At 45.4% G+C, this 19,564-nt stretch overlaps 2 protein-coding genes across 10 annotated transcripts in view; both read left to right on the top strand.

Moving 5' to 3' along the window:
• Positions 1–10,147, top strand: part of tmcc1a (transmembrane and coiled-coil domain family 1a) — a 43,771-nt gene extending 33,624 nt beyond the window's left edge. For 8 of the 9 annotated variants that reach the window (XM_070967693.1, XM_070967694.1, XM_070967692.1 and 5 more), the window contains 4 exons: positions 3,499–3,756; positions 3,952–4,643; positions 6,222–6,357; positions 7,797–10,147. In XM_070967693.1, the coding sequence (XP_070823794.1) occupies positions 3,499–3,756; positions 3,952–4,643; positions 6,222–6,357; positions 7,797–8,111 (1,401 nt within the window). In that variant the 3' untranslated portion in view covers positions 8,112–10,147. Of the gene's footprint in view, positions 1–2,125; positions 2,269–3,498; positions 3,757–3,951; positions 4,644–6,221; positions 6,358–7,796 lie in introns of those variants that run through there. The other variant, XM_070967696.1, reaches the window with a different exon arrangement.
• Positions 10,148–12,130: 1,983 nt separating this feature from the next.
• The window catches only part of plxnd1 (plexin D1), a 67,003-nt gene continuing 59,569 nt past the window's right edge, over positions 12,131–19,564 (top strand). The window contains exons 1-3 of the mRNA XM_070967588.1: positions 12,131–13,450; positions 15,361–15,537; positions 18,714–18,845. Of these exons, the coding sequence (XP_070823689.1) occupies positions 12,239–13,450; positions 15,361–15,537; positions 18,714–18,845 (1,521 nt within the window). The 5' untranslated portion in view covers positions 12,131–12,238. The remainder of the gene's footprint in view (positions 13,451–15,360; positions 15,538–18,713; positions 18,846–19,564) is intronic.

The following is a 19,564-nucleotide window of genomic DNA, read 5'->3' as shown; positions in this document are numbered from 1 at the left end:
CTGGTCCCAAGCTCCTCTTATCACAATATCTAAAACCTCTATCTTTGTATTGCAGTTTACTCCAGCTCAGGGATCAGCTGTCGTCCTTTGCCCTCTTTATCTGCATCTTTAGTCAGAGGGCTCATATTCAGTTAATCAGATAATTGAGTCATCTGTAACATGAGTAATCTGGGAAATGGTCACATTTCCATTTCTACTCCATGGGGTGCTCATATAGATGAAACTGGCACTTCATTCATGCTCACCCTCATAAAGCTATTAATACTGTTTTGTTTATAGCCGAGTACAGGCCAGGTGCCGCTCTGAAACGTCACCTCTTAGTTCTCCACTGGGCCAGCCCAGCAGGCTGTTCTAGTTCTCTGACTCATTTGATCACACTGGCTGCCTGTCAAGAGGCTTTGATAATGTTTACACCTACTGTAAACAACATTTGTTACAGTAGATGAATTGGCACATGGATGTGGGCCGTCTTGTATTTTATGTTATTGTGGAGTAATCAACACAATGCAAATCCATTGCATTTTAAATTAAATGACCTAAAAACGTTACACAACTTGCCAAATCTGTCGTGCATCCCAGTACACAGAGGAATGTGCCCTTGGCTAAATGTAACGTGTGTGTGTGTGTGTGTGTGTGTGTGTGTGTGTGTGTGTGTGTGTGTGTGTGTGTGTGTGTGTGTGTGTGTGTGTGTGTGTGTGTGTGTGTGGTGAAGGGATGTCAGACTGGTTCCTCTTGCCCTCTAGGACTCCTCTCCATTGGTTGCACAGACACAGACAGAGAGACCGGGAGTTGATATAGTCTCAGATCAGGAACCAGACTCCCACTCCTGCCCTGTGGCCTCTTGTTCAACTCAATTACAGGATTTCACTTCACATATTAGCTGGTTGATTACAAAATAAATTCTTACCCTTTCTCATCTTTGTGATGCAGGTCTGAGCATTTGGAGTCTTTGTTTTTGTGGGATTTTGTGGTTTAATATTGCTCATTCATTCATCTACTTCATTCATTAGTTAGCTCTTAAAAGTGACATAGATAAGACCAAATATTAATGATGGTCCCTGCTAATTCCTAGAAGCACTTCCTGTTCCACAGCCTCATACATACAGTACGTAGTAAAAGTCTAACCTGTATGTAAACAGTTTGTTATCCAGCTCCCTTGTATTTATTGTTTGTTTATATCTGAGATATTAGCTTGATATATTTGTTTGTATATCTGTATCTGTATGGTCCTGTATATTTGTCCACTGCCCCTGTGGTGGTATTCTAATCCCTCACTTATGTCAAAATACTGCAATGTGGAAGTCCTGCATTTATACTGTGACTTACAGTACAGAGCTATTATAAGTGAAATGCACTTGAACTGTCTGAAGTAAAATCACTTAGAATTAAGAGAAAATGGTCCTTGTGTCATACTATTAGGTACTATGTATATTATAGGATAATAATATTAATAATAATATTATAATATAATTATTTCTGCATTTATGTGTATGTAGTATGTTGGTGTTGTAGTTGGTCTAGGTGGAGTTAATTTGCACTGTTGTATGTTATATGTTGGGTAGTGCACCGTGTGTGGTAAACTGATGACATATTTTATATGTAAAATCTTAATCAGAAAACTACAGTCATCAAGTAAAGTACAAGTATCTTATAATGTGTACTTTAGCACAGCACAGCACAGCACAGTACTTACACTTGTAAATGTAGCCCTGCAGGACGCAACCATGCATATGTACCGTACCAAGTGTGCAGACAGGAAGGAAATCGACTCATTCCTTGTGTGTCAACATACTTTGCCCGTAAAGTTGATTGTAATTCTAATAGTGGTCGCTGGATAGAGTGGTTGTACGGCAGTAATGCCGGTTATTTAGTGCTGTAGTAGTATTTTTGCGCTCGGTGAACCTGGCACAGTCGAACGAGAAAGTCCCTGACGGAGGAGCTATTTCTGCTCTTGGTGAGGATGACTGACGGCTGCCGGTCGTGCAGTTTAGAGGGTGACGTCACCCCTCAGCTGGGAGGGGGGAGGGGCGGGGCCTCCACATTGCCCCGTTCACAGAGTTTCAGGTGTGCTTCAACTTTCACAACAAGCCCTGCAGGTCGGAGCGGCAGCTGCGTCCGGCGAAACTTCAAGGAACCGGCGCGGCGACTTTACAGGCTGAGACAGCGGTTTAACTTCACCAGAGTGTCAGGGCAGATGAAAATACACGGCTCGCCTTCACTTAGGGGACAATGCACTGGGAACAGTTTCTCCGTTTGACTAATGGAAAGGTGAGCCGCTTTTTGCGCACGCTGAGGTCGCTTTTTGTGACAGGATGGCTTATCAAAGAGCTGGTTTGGTTTAATTTCCCTGTGTTTGGATTCATTTGGAAGAAAGAAACTTTCATCTGGAGTTTTGCTTTAGTCCCGGATGCGTTGTGGTTTGCGTTGTTGACTATGGTCTCTGTCATCAATTAGTCATGGTGTTGCGCATGTAGGTGAGCCTCAGGTGCGTTTTTTTCTTTTCTTTTTTTTCTTCTTTTTTTTACCTGCTATGGAGTGGCGAGAATGTCATGAGTGATGTGTGAGTGCCGTATAAGTGTCATCGGAGTGCCGCTGCTCGGCTCTTTCCTCCTCTATTTGACGTTTTTCTGGGTGGCTTCTGACCCCCCGTGGTGTGCTGTCAGGTTCAGCTGCTTGTTTTGTGTGCATGTTTGGTGATAACAAGATCACGATCCTCCCCTGAAGCACGATCAGCCCCAGAGGTAACAGCGCTCAGTGTGTTCTTCCCCTGAGGTGCTTGAGGAAATGAATCACGTAGGCTGTCTGTGATTGAAGGTGCTGCTAGGTTCATCATCTATTCAGGCAGAGTTTATCTAGTTGGAGGAAAATACAGGAAAAACCCAATTTAGATAGTGTCTTTGATTTTTACACAGACGATTTGTGGCTTATTGGCAAAATCAAGTCAGCATCTGAAAAGCAACACAGACAAATATTCATAATCTGTCAAACTGTTGTAAACAAAAATCTAATATCCTGTTAGTCTTGCCTTATATCGGCACTCCCTGAACAAACAGAAATAAAGATTTGGCTGATACACTTCATTCTGTTCTTGCCTGTTTAACCAAATAAAAAGAGATTAGCAGATAGCTCTGGATTAACACCTGGAAGTATTGAGTTTTGTATGGATGTGCAGAGTTTTTTTAGTTTTTTCTTCCACTTTCTTTTCTTTGTCAGACTCTGAATGAAATCTGAAAATCTTGCATCTTCCTCTTCAGAGAAACTGACCGCGAGTGGCCTTTTCAACTGACACAGTTTGCCCTCTTCCCATGCGACAGGCTGCTGAAATGCAGAAGCCTCTTTTTATTGCATGTCAGCAAAATGACCAAGAACCCAATATGCAACTCACCCTCTCTCTTCCCTCTTTCTCTCTCTCTCTCTCTCTCTCTCTCTCTCTCTCTGACCCTTTACCCTTTACCTACCCCAATCTCCCTCTCTTCTTTTCCAATCTCCTCACTTCAGATCGACCGGCTGGAGGTGAGCGGGTTGGGCCAAACACCCTTGGCTGTTTCATGTGGAGCGGATAGTTCATTCCCAGGAGTCGAGGATGCTACCCCAGACCCTCAGCGTACTAAACAGGCAATTGCCCAGCTGCAGCAGAAAATCCTCAAGCTCACAGAGCAGATTAAGATCGAGCAGACAGCCAGGGATGACAACGTTGCTGAGTACCTCAAACTGGCCAACAATGCTGACAAACAGCAAAGCACACGCATCAAACAGGTAAAATGATGAGTTGTATATGTATAATTGTATTGTACTCTTAACAGACTGGTAAGCATATGTGACAATCAGTGCATTAACACTAAACCTGTTTGTTCAGTTTGTTCCTACAGGCAGGGGTGGAATTTCAATGTGTTGAAATGGAGTGGATTATTTCAGTGTAATCACTAATGAAACCTGTTCTGTGACTGACAGGTTTTTGAGAAAAAGAACCAGAAGTCGGCGCAGACCATCCAGCAGCTACAAAGGAAATTAGAGCACTACCACCGGAAGCTGCGAGAAGTAGAGCACAATGGTATCCCACGCCAGCCCAAGGATGTTCTGCGGGACATGCAGCAGGGCCTGAAGGATGTCGGAGCCAAAGTCACAGGCTTCAGTGAAGGCGTAGTGGACAGCGTGAAGGGAGGCTTCTCCAGCTTCTCCCAGGCCACCCACTCTGCCGCCGGGGCCGTCGTTTCCAAACCCCGAGAGATTGCCTCGCTGATTCGCAACAAATTTGGCAGCGCTGACAACATCCCCTCGCTTAAAGACTCTCTGGACGAGCCCTCAGTGGAAGAAGGTGTGACGGGGGCTGGCGGACGTTCACTGGGCAGCACCGGGCATCACCTCCAGCCCAGTCCCAAGTACGGCAGTGAGGATGACTGCTCTAGCGCTACGTCAGGCTCAGCGGGGGCCAACAGCACCACAGGGGCTCCTGGGGGTCCCCCCAGTTCTAAGGGTAACACACTGGAAAGGAGCCAGAGCTCCAGCCTGGACATGCTGCTGCAGGAGGTGCAGGAGATGAGGGAGGGCCAGGCAAGGCTAGAGGAGAACCTTGATGGTTTGAAGAGCCACTATCAGAGAGACTACACCGTTATCATGCAAGCTCTGCAGGAGGAACGCTTCAGGTACAGACAGAGCGCATACGACAGTGTGTGCATCGTACATTCCTGAAGCATGTCCAGTTAAGCATGAGAAATCCCCTAAAAATCTCAACAGTGTGTAATCAGGAAGTGTTTTTAGCAACACCTCCTACTAACTGCACCTACTGATCAGTCATATTGCTGCTGTGTATCATCACAGGCAACACTTGCCCCGCTTGTGCTCTAGAGAGCTCCTTTATCAAAGCTAGCCCACAGGAGATGAAAGCAAAACCTTGACCTGCACCCCCTCTTTATAAACATGTAACACTTCCACAAAGGTGCAACTTGGTGCTGCTTCAACAAGTTGCTTGAACATTTAGACAGTACTGTTTATTACAGTGTTACTAGCCTGAGAGCTGCATATAAGAAAATGTTAGTTTTGCTGTTTTTAGACAGCAGTATTTTAAATTTAGCACTTCAAAAAGTGACAGGCACACTTGCTCACAAGTGTCCTCTAAGAGCAAAGCAAACCTTTGGTGTTATTTCAGCCCTTGTCCCAGCTCTCCATATCTGGTCTCAGACGTCTCCGTGCAGCTTTTGTTTTGGTCTGTCTGTGGGCAGTTGGCCTTAAAAAACACACTCACATTCCCCAAGAATGTTCTGACAAGAGGGCACAAAGATTAAGAGCACAGGATAAGGGCAAGGAGGGGTGATATAGTGAGCCACTGACACAGTGAAGAAACAAGCATTTTTCTCCCTAAAATGTTCATCTGAGTCCAGAGCAGTCTGTGTTTGTCCTCTAGGACCAAAGTAATAGCAGAACAGAATGACCGCTTCTCCGTCGGCCCGCTGGGAATAATAATTCATGAGCCAGTCATGTTGCTAAATAGCTCCTCACGGGCTGAATCCATCTTTGCATAACCAAGAAATGCCTAAAATGTGACCTTAGTAGGGCAGCAAGTGATTTCTTTGTCGATGAATGTAGAGCTCAAATGAATAACCGATCAGCAACAATTTTGATAATCAATGAATCGTGTGAATACATGCTGGTTGTCTTTTATGATAGTAAATTGGATGTATTTGGGTTTTGAAGACATCTCTTTGGGTTCCTGGAAAACATGATTTCCTCCATTTCCTATACTCTGCCATATTACAGACCAAAGCAAGAAAATAGTCTTTAGGTTATTTGGTAATGAATGTAGATAATGTGTAGGTAATGAAAGTCACGGGTTTGATGTTTAGTGTAGAAAATGTCAAAACAAGAAGATAAAAATCCAGCATCCGGCAAAACATGCACAGGGCCTGTCTTCTCTCTATTCTTGTGCTACGTTGTCCATCCAATTGTATGTGCCTGCCAAAATAAACAGCAGTATAGATCCCTCTCCTCCTGCTGGGTACCTTCCATTGGCCTGTCTCATGCTGCTGACTCTCTCTGATTGGCCAGTGGGATCAGCAGATGAGTAAGTATGTCCTAATCTTGTCAGGGCGAGTCATCAGTTCAGTCAGGTGCCATGTGGTCAGATGCCTTCAGGGTCCGTTTCTGCTAATTCCTGCATGTGTTTCTTTGTCTAAGCTAATTATGCCCCAGACTCTCACGTGTGTTTTCTGCCATTGTGTGTTCAGGTGTGAGCGTCTGGAGGAGCAGCTGAACGACCTGACGGAACTTCACCAGAATGAGATCCTTAACCTCAAACAGGAGCTGGCGAGCATGGAAGAGAAAATCGCCTATCAGTCGTATGAAAGAGCGAGAGACATACAGGTCTGTCCGTCAAGCTAACATCCACAAGCACACAGCCCGTGTCAGAAATGAACATGAACTATGAAAATCATCAAACTCGAAATTACATTTTCTTATTCTCTCATTGTACTTAAAATTGGCTGTTTCAAAGATGGCAGTCTGTAGCACAAATGAATTGTCAGAAAGGGATGATAAGAACTTTTAGAGGTTAAAGCAGATTGTCCAATTAATTGGCCAGTTCTCGTCCTCATTTCTGGCCGGCTGAGTCACTGAAAGCCATTACGAAACACCTGATAAACACGCACAAGTAACTGCACTGAATTTAATATTGTCTCTGGACATTTTATTCAAGCACTAAGCCTCCTAATACAGAACTTAATGGTGATTTCTTTTAATATTACATGAAAAGATGTTAAAAAATACTGATTCTGTTGGTAAATAAAAAGAATTATAGAGATAAACCAATAATCTTTGGGGGAAAAAAACTAACAATATTTCCTGAAATGTTATTTTGTCTTTTGTTTTTGCCAGTATGCAGTATTATTATTTCAGAAAAGTCCTTGTTGGAAGTCTACTTTAAGAGCGATGCTTTTAGTGTCATAATGTCACCTAATTACATTACTAATCCCTGCCCCCTGGCCTGTTAGCCAACCTCATGCTCTCAGTCTCTGAGCAAGCTCGGCAGCTGCAACCACATTTAGCCGGGTAGCTCCTGTTAGCCAGAGCAGCAACAATGCCAAGGTAATTCTGACAAAGTGACATTTCTCAGTGATAAGTTTAATAATTTAAATTATGTCAAAAATTGCTGGTTTACATATGTTGTTTTCTGCAGATATTCTTTTCACTCCATCTTTTTTATTTAATTTTGTCATTTGGAGTTCCACACCAACAGTCCTGGCAAAGAAAAGTGCTACGGAGAGCTCAGCCTCTCTATCTTACTGATTTATTTAGTAGTAACTTAATGTCGGCTGCTTAGACTAGACGTCATGTTGTCAGTCTTGAGTGCAGTGAAAGTTTGTGTTGGTCACACACTCTCCAGCAGTCAAAGGCATTATCTCATTGTGCATGTTGACAGTGTAAACAGGAAGATGAGACAGAGAATCCAGCCTGTCCATCTGCTTTTCTGTTTGTTCAAAACATAAGCATTTCCTTGTACATGGCTCACATTACTTCTGTCCTTTCCTCTTGTCTGCAAAGGCGTAGGTTTGTGTGTTTTCATGTGCGTGAAGTGTATTTACAGCTCAAGTTGCCCCTTGACTGCATTTCTTTTCCCCGGCAGCAGGGGGCGGTATAGGTCTATGACATAAACACTCTTCAAGGGACGCCTGTAAAGTAATGCAGTCCAGTGCAACAGCTCTGCCTTCAATGCTACAGCTACAAAGATAACAATGTTGAGTTTGGATTGTCACTATCAGAGAGGTATTTATTTATTTCTCCCTCTCGCTGCATGTCCTCTGCAGGAGGCATTGGAGGCCTGTCAGACCAGGATCTCTAAGATGGAGCTCCAGCAGCAGCAACAGCAGGTCGTACAGTTGGAGGGGCTGGAAAATGCCACAGCCCGGACCCTCCTGGGAAAACTTATCAATGTGCTGCTGGCCCTTATGGCTGTCCTTCTGGTCTTTGTCTCAACTGTGGCCAACTGTGTGGTCCCCCTGATGAAGACACGCTCGCGCTCACTCACCACCCTCCTCCTCATCCTCCTGCTGGCCTTCTTGTGGAGAAACTGGGACGCTCTCTCCGGGTACACACACCGCGCTCTGCAGCCACCAGGATGACCAGATTGAAGCCGACACTTGTTGCTTTGTTGACACCAGGCAATGAAACTGTAGCTGCAGTCATGCAGGAAGTTTGAAGAACGTGATTGCCGATAGGACGGCTGCCTGGCAGGGTGGTGAAAATTCGGCTGAGCGCTTTCAGACACGGCCTGGAATCTTGAAGAGGAGGAAGAAACAGAGTTAAGTTGAGAACACTCACGATTGTCATTTAGGAAGGACGAGACTGTTTACATTTTTGAAAATGAACTGTTGTGTTGATGTCCCTCACAGAATGCAACATCGTACTGTTTTTATCTTTAGAGTTTAATTAATTGTAATGTATTATTTCTAATAATATTATTTTATTTTCAATGTTATTTTATTCAGTACCATGTAGCATTACACTCCTCGCTCTACATGAAGGGGAGTTTAGTCAGGAAACTGGGTTGGCGGTTTGCCCGAAAGGCCCAGTCTAATTGTAGAGACATGCAAATGTGATCATAGGAAGAGAACTCTTACCTAGCTGTGATTGGTAGATTTGAACCATGGCTGAAAACCTTCCTGGGAGTTGCTCTTTTTTGCTGTGATGAATTTTTTTCAGACAGAACAGGTGAAGGACTGAACATTGCCTTTGAGTGTAATGATGACCAGAGACTTTTTGTGCTTCCTTACCATTTCTAATAGAAAAGATTACATGCTTTTACTTATTTCCTCTTTTTAAGTAAAACAAGAAAAACTGTGTTAAATAGGGGAGATTATGAATGAATCATATAGGCAGTACAGGCCAGTTGTAGACAGAAATGCTGCACCATAGAAACAGCACATACACATGCAGAGAACATCTGGCTATTGTTAAGCATCTGCCATATGTGCAATATGTAAACAAAGCCGCGGGTTTTCATTAAGAGAAATTACATAGGAACCATCTTTGCTTTTAAAAGCAATGACAAAAGGCCGTTGTCCAAGTAAAATCAATTTGCCAGGATAATTGCCTCCCCCCGCCATATTTGATGTGATCAGTTTGGGAAAGAAAGACCACTGGTGCTTATCCAGCTCCATCTCAGTTGGAACAGGAATGCTGCTGCTTCATATCTACAGTGCAAGTCGTCTCCACTGCCATGCCAGTCAAATGCACACTGCCTGCATGTGATACTGTACTATTTATCAGACTTTCTCCCAGCGTGTTCTCTCTGTAGCCGTCCTTCTTTTTCTATCTTATGGTGTAATCACCTAGTGCCAAACCTTAGTATACCCGGGGATGCGTGAGCACCCAAGGGGTCCGAGCTGAGAAGAAAGAAAGGGGAGCAAGTCTCACTTCTTTTCACACATCATGAATGTCTCACATGGATGTCCAAGGATGTATCTTTTTGGGAGACTTAACTTTTGCAGTGGAAAGTCTATAAGGGAATTCACAACCCGAACATGAACTTGAATCCAGATCTTGAGTCCTTGCCTCCTTGAGTACAGTTCCTTGGCTTGGCTTTCTTCAAATTCTCTCTCTCTCTTCCCTGTCCAGTCCATGATGCAACAACATGACCTGGCACATTACGTAGTTCACCCTGCTTTCCAAGCTTAGAGGCTGATTTCCTAACAGTTAGTGAGATCATTTGAACTGTACATCCGCACTTTAGCACAGGGGTAGATAACATATAGGTCAGGCTGAGGCTTGAGAAACCTTTGATAGAGACTTCAAAGGTTGACACACGTAAGACAGTTGTTTTCAGCGGGATAAGAAGAGTTGTCAGGTCAGGATCACTGTCACCCTCGTCTGAACATCAATCCCCGCTGAGAGGAATTAAGTTCATTTCTTGTCAAACCGTTAATAATCTTGATTCCTATAAAGCCGAACATGCATTTAAAGTGGCAGTAAGTAGATTTAGTGATCTATTTCAGGTTTGCCATCACGGGTGCACCAGACAGGTTGAGAGTGAGCTGACCTTTGACCTTAGCTTGACCTTGCAGTAACACCAATGATGTAGGGTTGTGTGCTAAACCACTCCAGTGCCTTCTGATGTCCTTTTCTATGTGTGGAATAAATAAAGTGCATTCCTGACTTACCCATGAGCCATCAGTACTTCTTAAAACTGACTTGATTGTGTTACTGTGAAAGTTAATGTCCACTTTGAGGACGGACCACACACATTTTGTCCTTTGAATCCTCTTTAAGTCACCTCTTGCAGATTTGTCATGGAACCACTAGATGGAGATCTTTTGCCTTGTATGTTCTTTGTGGTCTTTTTTTCTCCACATGGCTGTGAATGGTCTGCTTCCAGGGAGGTGGGGGGATGAATACAAGGAGGTGTCACTCCTTATCAGGAAGGAAACAGGTTGGGTGGAAGGCCCCTTTACCCGCAGTCTTACTGCCAAAGAGTTGGCCCACAGGGACAATATTTTCATGATAAACACAGGAGAGACCAGTCTCCCTCACTTTATTCTGCTATTCTCTCTATCTCATACACACACTGCTTAATTCCGCTGAATGTCGTGTTTGATTGAGCAGCACCAAAACGCAGCACTCAGTCACACCTCTTCGCTGATATCTGATGCTGACAGTTCTGACCCACACTGAGCCGTATCCCTGCAGGACCTCGTGCACGCCTCCTCGCGGCCTCACGCACGCGCACAGTGTTGAGCCCGTTGGTAGCTCAGTCATTGTGGTGTGCAGTTGGGGGTCATTATGTTGCACTTTATCAGAGCGTTTTCCTCCTTTTCTACACTGCCAGATTTGATGCGCATGGCTGTGCGCCAAGGTAAACACGGGGCGCACTTATCTGCCCTACTGAAAGCTGCAAGTGGTGACGGAGGGAGCCGCGAGGGGAGAGAGTGAGTTTGTCCCCAGAGGAGTCCACAGTAAATAGGCACAGGCGATTGCGCACGATTTAGCATCAACTTTAATTATTGCATGTATTCAGAGATAACACTTCTCGGGCTCGCCTGCAAACTGATTTATGCAGTGTCTGACACATTCGTGCCCGTTTCCCTACTAGGGATCATTCATTTCTATTCAGAGATCTGAGCATATGCACACACCGTCCAGAGACAAAAAATGCTAACCATATTCGTGCATTTTGAGTGGGGGCGCATGTGTTGCGCTTGAATATTTATGAGGTAAAGTGCGCAAAAACGCTATGTTGGATAGATGTGAATGTCAAAAACCGGAAAGGTGTGCTGATGTGCCCATCTGGTAGCACTTTCACGGTGCTTACCGTGCCGTATGTGCCCAAAACGGAACCCTCCGGATCTGCAGAACTAATCTAAGAGCCGAGGGACTGGGGAGCACAGGAGGTGGGATGGTGACCCATCATTAACCCCGAGATGAGCGGAACCGCGCGGGGGTGGAGATTCGTCAAATGGCCCATCTTGAAAGGAGCAGTCGATGGCCATTAGCCTACAACTTCACATGTCAGCGCGAGCTCACATTACAGCTTTAATAAGTTCATATTTAACATAAGTTAAAACCAGAATATTAGAGACTGAAGTTGGATCAGACTCAAAGTTCACAAGTTTCAAATGCCGGTGGACAGAATGAGAAAATGGCACTTGGGACAGATTAGCTCTGATAATTTAGAGTGCTACAATTAATAATTGTACAAAGATCAATCACACAGAGTGGCCTGGACAGCGCGCTTGATGGGAGATGGTTCTACAGAGACGCAGCGTCGCTCTTCAGGGTTAATGAGTCGACGCCCCTCTTCCCACCAAAGTCCGAATTTTACTTACATTTGCACTTTATTAATGCTTTATTTACAAATCGATCCTTTAATACGCCGGACTAACGCATGACTCCAATAAGTTTGATCCCCTTTCTGCGGGCACCACATTGTCCAGAAAATGCGCATCAACAAATCGACTTTAATTATTTGTCCCTAATAGGCAATTGTTGAAAGATCACACACACACCTCAGCGAGGTATTGTGGCTCAGTGTGCCTCAGGAGAGAGGCTGCTGAGCTGCACAGTGGGCAGAGAGGGACAGAGGAGGCAGCCTGTGAAGGAAGCACGATTCGCTTATCGCGTCATTCTGGGTTTAGGCGTTGAGCAGGAAACAGCCTTTCCTCTCGGATTGTCGCAGTAGGAACAAACACACATTTTTGTCTTTGCTCAATGCACCCCTCGGCACAGAACACGCGGAAGCCGGTCAGAAGGAAAAATGCCTCCTTCGATAGAGATAGCTGTTCTGCTCCTCGGCGTACTGGCTTTGGAGACGCGCCGGAGTGCCAGCGCGCTGCACATCCAACAGGCGTTCGCGTCTCCAAATCAGACCAATAACTTTGTGGTGGACCCGGTGTCCAGAAAAGTCTACCTGGCCACGGTCAACACAGTCTACCAGCTGAACGGGACCTTGAGCATCGAGGCGGAGAAGAGGACCGGGCCGGTGGAGGACAACCTGTTGTGCCATGCGCCACAGCTGCCCCAGGCTCCGTGCGAGCATCCCAAATCCCTCACCGACAACCACAACAAGCTCCTGAAGCTCGACCGAGAGCAAGGGGTCGTGGTGGTGTGTGGGTCTGTGTATCAGGGCTTCTGTGAGCTCCGAAAAATGGAGAACATTTCAGAGATAGCGGTGGAGTTCCCACCTCAGGGTGAGAAGACTGTTTTCCCCAGTATGCTCAACATCGCTGCCAATCACCCGAATGCATCCACCGTCGGGCTTATCTTCAAGAGCCACGGGGGAAATACCCGGCTTCTCGTCGGGGCGACTTACACAGGGGCGGGTACCCAGTTTTTCCCCAAGAACCACAGCAAAGAGGACCTGCGCTTTGAAAACACCCCGGAGATCGCCATCCGCTCCTTGAACGTCAAGGATTTATCCCGACTTTTCACCTATGACATTAACCCCTCAGAGGATAATGTATTCAAGATCAAACAAGAGGTTAAAACCAAAAACAAGCTGAACTTCGTCCACGCTTTCATCCAGAAGACTTATTCCTACATCGCCTTTAATAATGATGCGAAAATGGGCCACAAGGAGAGCCAGCCCAACAGCATCCTCGCCAGGATATGTTTGGATACCGAGAACCCCCGAAAACCCTCCGGGCCGGAGAGCAGGAAGCTCACTGAATCCTACATCCAGATGCCTCTACAGTGCGGATTTAACGGGAACATTTACAACCGGCTGCTGTCCGTTTACCCCGCGGAGATCCAAACAGACGACGGGACGAGCTCCGAGCCGTACCTGTTCGGAGTGTTCTCCAAGGGGGACAGAAAGTCTGCTCTGTGCGCTTTCAAGTTCGGAGACATCGAGGAGGAGATCCGGCAAGGCCGCAGGAACTGCTCCAACTCTCCCAGCAGCGACGTTCAGGTGCTGGACAGCGTTATCCAGGGCTCCGGGGCAGCCTGCATTCAGAAGGGAAACCTGGTGGTAAGGGCTCGTAGATCTCTTTTATTGGGCAGCATGAAGACGTTACATTTGCAATGAGTGTAGTTTGATTCCATGTGTAGTTTTTGTGCAAAAATCTAGATTTTATTAAGTGACATTGGTCTGAAAGTGTGATTTAACAGAAAAATGGGAAGTAGGCCTAATCCAGAAAGTGAGGTTGTTTCACTTGACTTATGTTCTCTTTAAGCAAAGTGTCAGTAACTGGATGGGGCAGAGGGAGCAACATATACAACATATACATATACTAACCTCACCAATGCATTTCTCCACTTTACTGAAAAACAAACAGAAATGTTTAATTATTATTTCATTTATGTTTTGATTTCTTATCATTGTTCAATAAACATTACTGGATTCAAAGCCTGGAGATGATGAACACTGGAGCTTTAGTTGAACTCTTTTTGAATCATCTCTTCCACTTCAAACCAGAGTTTCCCTTGTGTGCCTGGACTTGGCCAGTAAAGGTCGGATTTTAATTTATGAATTGCCGCTACAGGCCCCAGACAAATTGACTCATGACTGCTGTATCTCTCTGACAGCTTCCCATTTTTGCTTACGACAGTTATGCTCTTTAGCCCTGAGGCTCATGACTTGGAGAGAGGATCTCCCATGTCACGAGCGGGGGGTCATGATAGCTGGAAAGATGCTCCGGAGACACGCTGGCGGTTATGGGAAGGGTGAGAGTCCTCTCACATCCAGCATCTCCCTGTGTGCTCAAATATGAAGAGAGGAAAGGGTCAACAGTTTTTCAGTCAAACTTCAGACATGCCGTTTTTTTTATTGACCGTGTGCTGCTAACTATAACTCAGCCACAAATTTAACCCAATGTTAGTGAATAAATAGCATCTTTGTCATAAACACATGGTCAGATATTATCTTGTGTCTTCGGCTACAAGCTTTCCACTCGCGTACCAAATTAAATATTTGCCCTTAAGGAAACTTAAGCATTGCCACACTGTGTGTGCCTCCTGTGTTTTCCCTCTGTGTTGATGGTGACTGATAATAAAAGCAGAGAAAGCTTTGCATTCTTTCATAGGACTGCAGTGAAATTCCCGCTTTTCATTGTGACGGTTTTGAGTGACAGAGGCGAGGTCAAAGGAGGCTGCTCCGCGACCGCTGTGCTGTCAGGTCAGAAAGTTGCCCTCCTCGCTGGCACTGTCTTGTTGGCCGTGGCCCCGGGGCCTCATCCTGTGACCAGCTTTCTAAATGCTATCTCGGCTGGTCTACAGGCTTTCCTGATGTAGACAACAGCTTGGTTCAAAGTAGTTCTGTGTGTGGTTTTTTTTTTCCTCTTGCTGTAATACAACCTCACAGAATAAAGTTAAATAAAGTCTTTCTCAAGTTTTACATTTGTGTTGCCACGGTCGCTGAAATTTGATCTTTTTTGTAGTCGACAGTCTGAAGGCCAGCACTGAGGGAAAGCCAGGCACAATTTATGATAAGAGAGACGAGGCCGCGGGCAGAAGGGCCCGTGGGAAACGACTCTACAAATATCCACTGTGCTTAATTCTTTTTTTTTTCTTTTTTGCCTCTGTGTTCTCTAAAATATTCAGAGAATTCCCAGTAGATCCTGGTGCTCATCCAAGCATGGCACTAATGTTTTATCATTGCACGCCGAGGATTTGACAAAAGCAGAGTCTTATGAGTGTTGAAGACCCTTGTAAGCCCTTTTCAAGTATTCACTGAGATGACTAAAAAGTGATTTAGAAGAATGAGCAGCACCGTTGTGATGGCTACTATCAGCTCTTGTTTTCCGCTCCGCTTTCATCATATGGCTCTTTCTTCTTTCGTCTTTGCTCTGTTCTCTCCTGTTTCCTTATCTGTGTGGTGTGCTTCCACGCAGGAGCTGATGAGCGTTGATCTCTCTCTATCCATTTTTGTTTGTGTTCTAGTTGCAGCCCGAGCAGCTGGACTGCGGCGCAGCCCACCTGCAGCACCCTCTGGCCCTACGGAGACCCCTGAGGGCCATTCCTCTGGTTGAGTACCTGGGTCTCAGTTCAGTCTCTGTGGACTCTGTACACAACCGCACTGTGGTTTTTCTGGGAACCAGTAATGGACGCCTTCGTAAGGTGAGACATGCATGACCACCAAGCAAACATACGCGCACACACAGAGCTTTCTGAACTAACAGCCTCAGGTAAAAACACAGTTGCTCTCAGTTGGAGTTAATAATTTTAATGTGATGGAGCCCTCAAGCCTGGAAAAACTACAACAGTAACAGTTACGCAGTGCTGCTCTGATGTGGCTGCTGAGTCTTTCCATAAACCAAACTTAGGTGTGTGATGAAACACTCGAACAGGAATGTCTGCTTTCATCTCGTAGGTTCTCAGCACTGTCACCCCTTCAGCCCCCTCGCTCCATTCATCCATGACCCATCATGGGCCATTAAGTTGTCGTAATCATGTGCTCTAATGTTCCTCAGACCCGGTTATTGTCTGAGAGATCAACAAGACGGCCGCTGACGACACATGACTCAGCCGTGCCGTGTGTTGGTGCGCGACCTCGGCTGCAGAACATCTGCAGAGGGTCCGGCTTGCGAAAACCTTTTCCCGGCCAGTTAACAGCATTCCGTGATTCTGTCTCAGCCACATTCCTGGTCACCCCCTGACTGAGCTTGCTAAGCGGCAGCCTGCCTGCAAGCGCCACAAGCTGTTTCTCAGCTGTGTGCGGAGGCAACATAAACTGACTCTGAAAGCTTTCTGACCCTATTGTTTTGCATTAGGCTGGTACCTTTTACAACATTAAACCCATTCTGCTGGAGGGGTGTTTCATTTTGGGCCCACTAAAAGAGCTCCTTGTTTTCCTCCCCAGATGAAGGCACTGTTTTAGCCCCGGCTGAGCATGCAGTAATTAGTTTTTGGATGGTTTATACCGGATGCACAGCTTCGGTTAGGATGGTGTAAGCAACTGTGTACATGAGGGTGTTTGTGTATGTCTGTTTGCCTGATTGCAGGTTTGACTTTGTTTTTAGGTGTTTGACTTTGTCTGTAGGCCAGTGCGAGCGGTTTAGTGATTTCATGTGTTTACTCAGATGAATGCACACCCTGTGATTATGTGCTATATGTGTGTTCTCTCTCTACCTTGTTATATAGGCAGCATGGTATTTCGGTGACCTTGGGCGACAATGTGCTCTGTGCTTTTTAGCTTTATGTGTCTTTTATTGTTTGTGCATGTATCTGTGTGTGTGGCAGCGTCTGTCTCTGTGTGTGTGCCCCCAGGATAGAGCTGTTACAGAGGTTAATGGTGCTGTTAGTGTGTGTAATGTGATTCTGACTATGAGTTTGGCTCAGACTAAACACAGGGGAACGGTGGTTGAGATTAAGTTAGGCCTCTTTTACTGTCTTTGAGAGAGCCCTCAGTGAAGTAATTTGTAATTACATGCATTTTTTAATGAAGTCTCTCCCTCCCCATTACAGCTGACTTCCATTTTCTGCCTCTCGCAGAGCCCGCCTTTATCTCACTCACTCTCGTCCAATTTTCCTCCCTCAGTCAGTCCACCCCTCCACTTCTCAGTTCATCGCTTCATTGTCTCCTCTCTCTGTTCCTCCCTTACACCATCTCAAATATAAAAGGCCCTTTGATTCATTTTGCAAACAAACAGACTTTATCTCTTTACCTCTCTTGTTCTCCCTCTCTCCTGCCCCACCTCCAGCTGTCTTTATTCTCTCTCCTGCACCGCCAGGTACACACACACACACACACACACACACACACACACACACACACACACACACACACACACACACACACAGAATGAGCGCACAGCAGCTGAGCACTCCTAGTTGAATAGGGTCTTTCATCTGCAGGCAGATAGACAGAGAATAGAGTCAGAGCGACCTGCCAGTACAGCAGGTGTTTTGTTGCTTGACCTGGTGGCGCTCTGTGTCACAGCTCTCCTCATTTCTCCTCCACCCTGCTCCTATTCTGCTCCCTGCCCAGGTGTGTGGGCTGCTGTTTACTCACTCCTCACTGTGGCACTCTGCGTATGTGTTTGTAGTTGCTGGGGTGTGGGGTGAAGACATAGCACAGCTGCTTACTATCTCCAAGGCAGAAGCGTGTGTCTGTGTGTGTGTGTGTGTGTCTGTGTCTGTGTGCGTGTGTGTGTGTTTGTGCAGATGGGTGGGTGGTGTTATAAAATCGACAGTGATATTTGGAGGTTGAGATAATGCCTCTCATCACAGGTTAAGCCAATGGTTTACTAAGCTTCTGTCTGCTCTGGTTTAACATTAACCAGCACGTCTCAGTGGGTGGTGATGTTTTTGTGTGTCTGGGTCTGTGCGTGTGTGTGCACGCATCAGAGGGTTTATGTGTGTTCAGCGGATGGAGAAGTGACACAGCTCGTGCTTGTCACCAGATGCCGGTCAGTTCGCCAGTTCCTCAGGATGGCAGGATGTCTCCGTTGAATGGAGACCCGACAAATCGCAGAAATAAGAGCTTTCACTGTCTGCGTGACAGGAAGTCTCACTCAGCACAGTTTGTTTTTCTACGCAGCTCTCTGCGTGTGTGTGTGTGTGTGTGCGCACGTGCGTGTATATGTTTGTGCGTACGTGAGAACATGTCACCCGTTTTATTATCTTGAGCTGCAGGAAGGCCAGTGTGTAGATAAATCACTGCTCGGCGAAGCAAGATTAGGCACACTGCTTGAACAAAGGGCCACCTAAAATATATTTGCGGATTGAACAAAAAGTAGGAACATTTATGCTAAAAAAAAACCACACACACACACACAAAATCTGGCAGCTATAGTTTATACATACATACAAACATTAATTTCATAAACAGGCAGGTTCAGAGGAGCTGCAGTTCCCATGAAAAAGAATGTATTTATCCTGCGGTAACAGCTTAGTGCTAGGTAGCAGTAGCCTCAAAGTTAGAGCAATAGTCATGATGGTGATTGCTGCGTGAATCCTCTAATAGGTGTAAGTACAGGAATTGAATGAAACAGCTGCTAGTTTTAAGGTTTTGCTGAGCCAAGCACATGGCCGTGAATTTGCACGAGCCGAGCAGCTCGGTCAACGGAAAACAACCGTGGTCATAGTCTCAGTATTTGAGGAGTTCCTTTGTATGGACTCGGTGCAAAGTGTTGCTCAGCTCACTTTGCCTCGTTGAATTAACCTTGAGGAAATATTCAGTGCGCCTGCTGCAGCACGGCGATCCAACCTGTGTCCCCTGTTTTTCTGAAAAAACCAGCGTCATCAGCTTTGCCAGCGAAGCCGATTCTGATTCTGATTCTGATTTTTCGCAGCTGACCCTCTTGGAGAACATGACCGTGGCCAACCAGTGGACACTGAAGCTGCCAGCCAGCGAAGCGGTCCACCACATCATGACCTTCGACCCCAACGACCACAACTACCTTTATCTCATGACCTCTCACCATGTAAGTATCCGGCTGCAGGCGAGCCTCAAGACGTGTGTTGATTCGCCTCTCCTCTGTCACTTATTTATTCATGTCAGCGTAGAGAAGAATCATTACTGCAACAATCAGACCTCATTTCACATCCAGTGAATCCTCCTCACCTCTGTTTAGCTGAATACACACATTTGTGGCCTCGTGCACAGACCCTCAATAGGTTTTGGTGCAACATTTCCGACAGTGACAGGATGTGGCTGCACCTCTAGTACTTCTGTTGTACTGTGCAAATGCAGCTGATTTGTAGTTTTATCTCTATCTATTTGTCATCAGCTATAACAGATAATAAATGACATTATAAAATATGTCTCATGGAAGAAGTTATAGACAAACAGTGAATGGTGAATACATGTCCTTATCCTTACATCTGCTTATAACTACAGTATCGCATGCTATAAGCTATTTAATAGACATGCCTATACTGCTTAGAAATGCTAAATTGGGTTAAAGTGTTACCCAGTTATCTGTAAGACTGCAGCGACTGATTTTTTAAAATTAATTGATTAACTGTTTAATGTATAAAATGTCAAAAATAGTGACATATCTTATCATGTTTTTAACGTTTTCTAAATGTTTTTCAGTGCTTGTTTTGTCTGCCCGACAGTCCAAAACCCAAATCTATGCAATTAACAATTATACAAAACAGAGGAAAGCAGCAAATTCTCACATTTAAGAAGCTGGAAACA

The sequence above is a fragment of the Chaetodon trifascialis genome, chromosome 8 (assembly GCF_039877785.1).
Source record: "Chaetodon trifascialis isolate fChaTrf1 chromosome 8, fChaTrf1.hap1, whole genome shotgun sequence".
Classification (NCBI taxonomy): Eukaryota; Metazoa; Chordata; class Actinopteri; order Chaetodontiformes; family Chaetodontidae; genus Chaetodon; species Chaetodon trifascialis.
The sequence above is the reverse complement of the archived record's forward strand: the minus strand, read 5'-3'. Positions and strand labels throughout refer to the sequence as shown.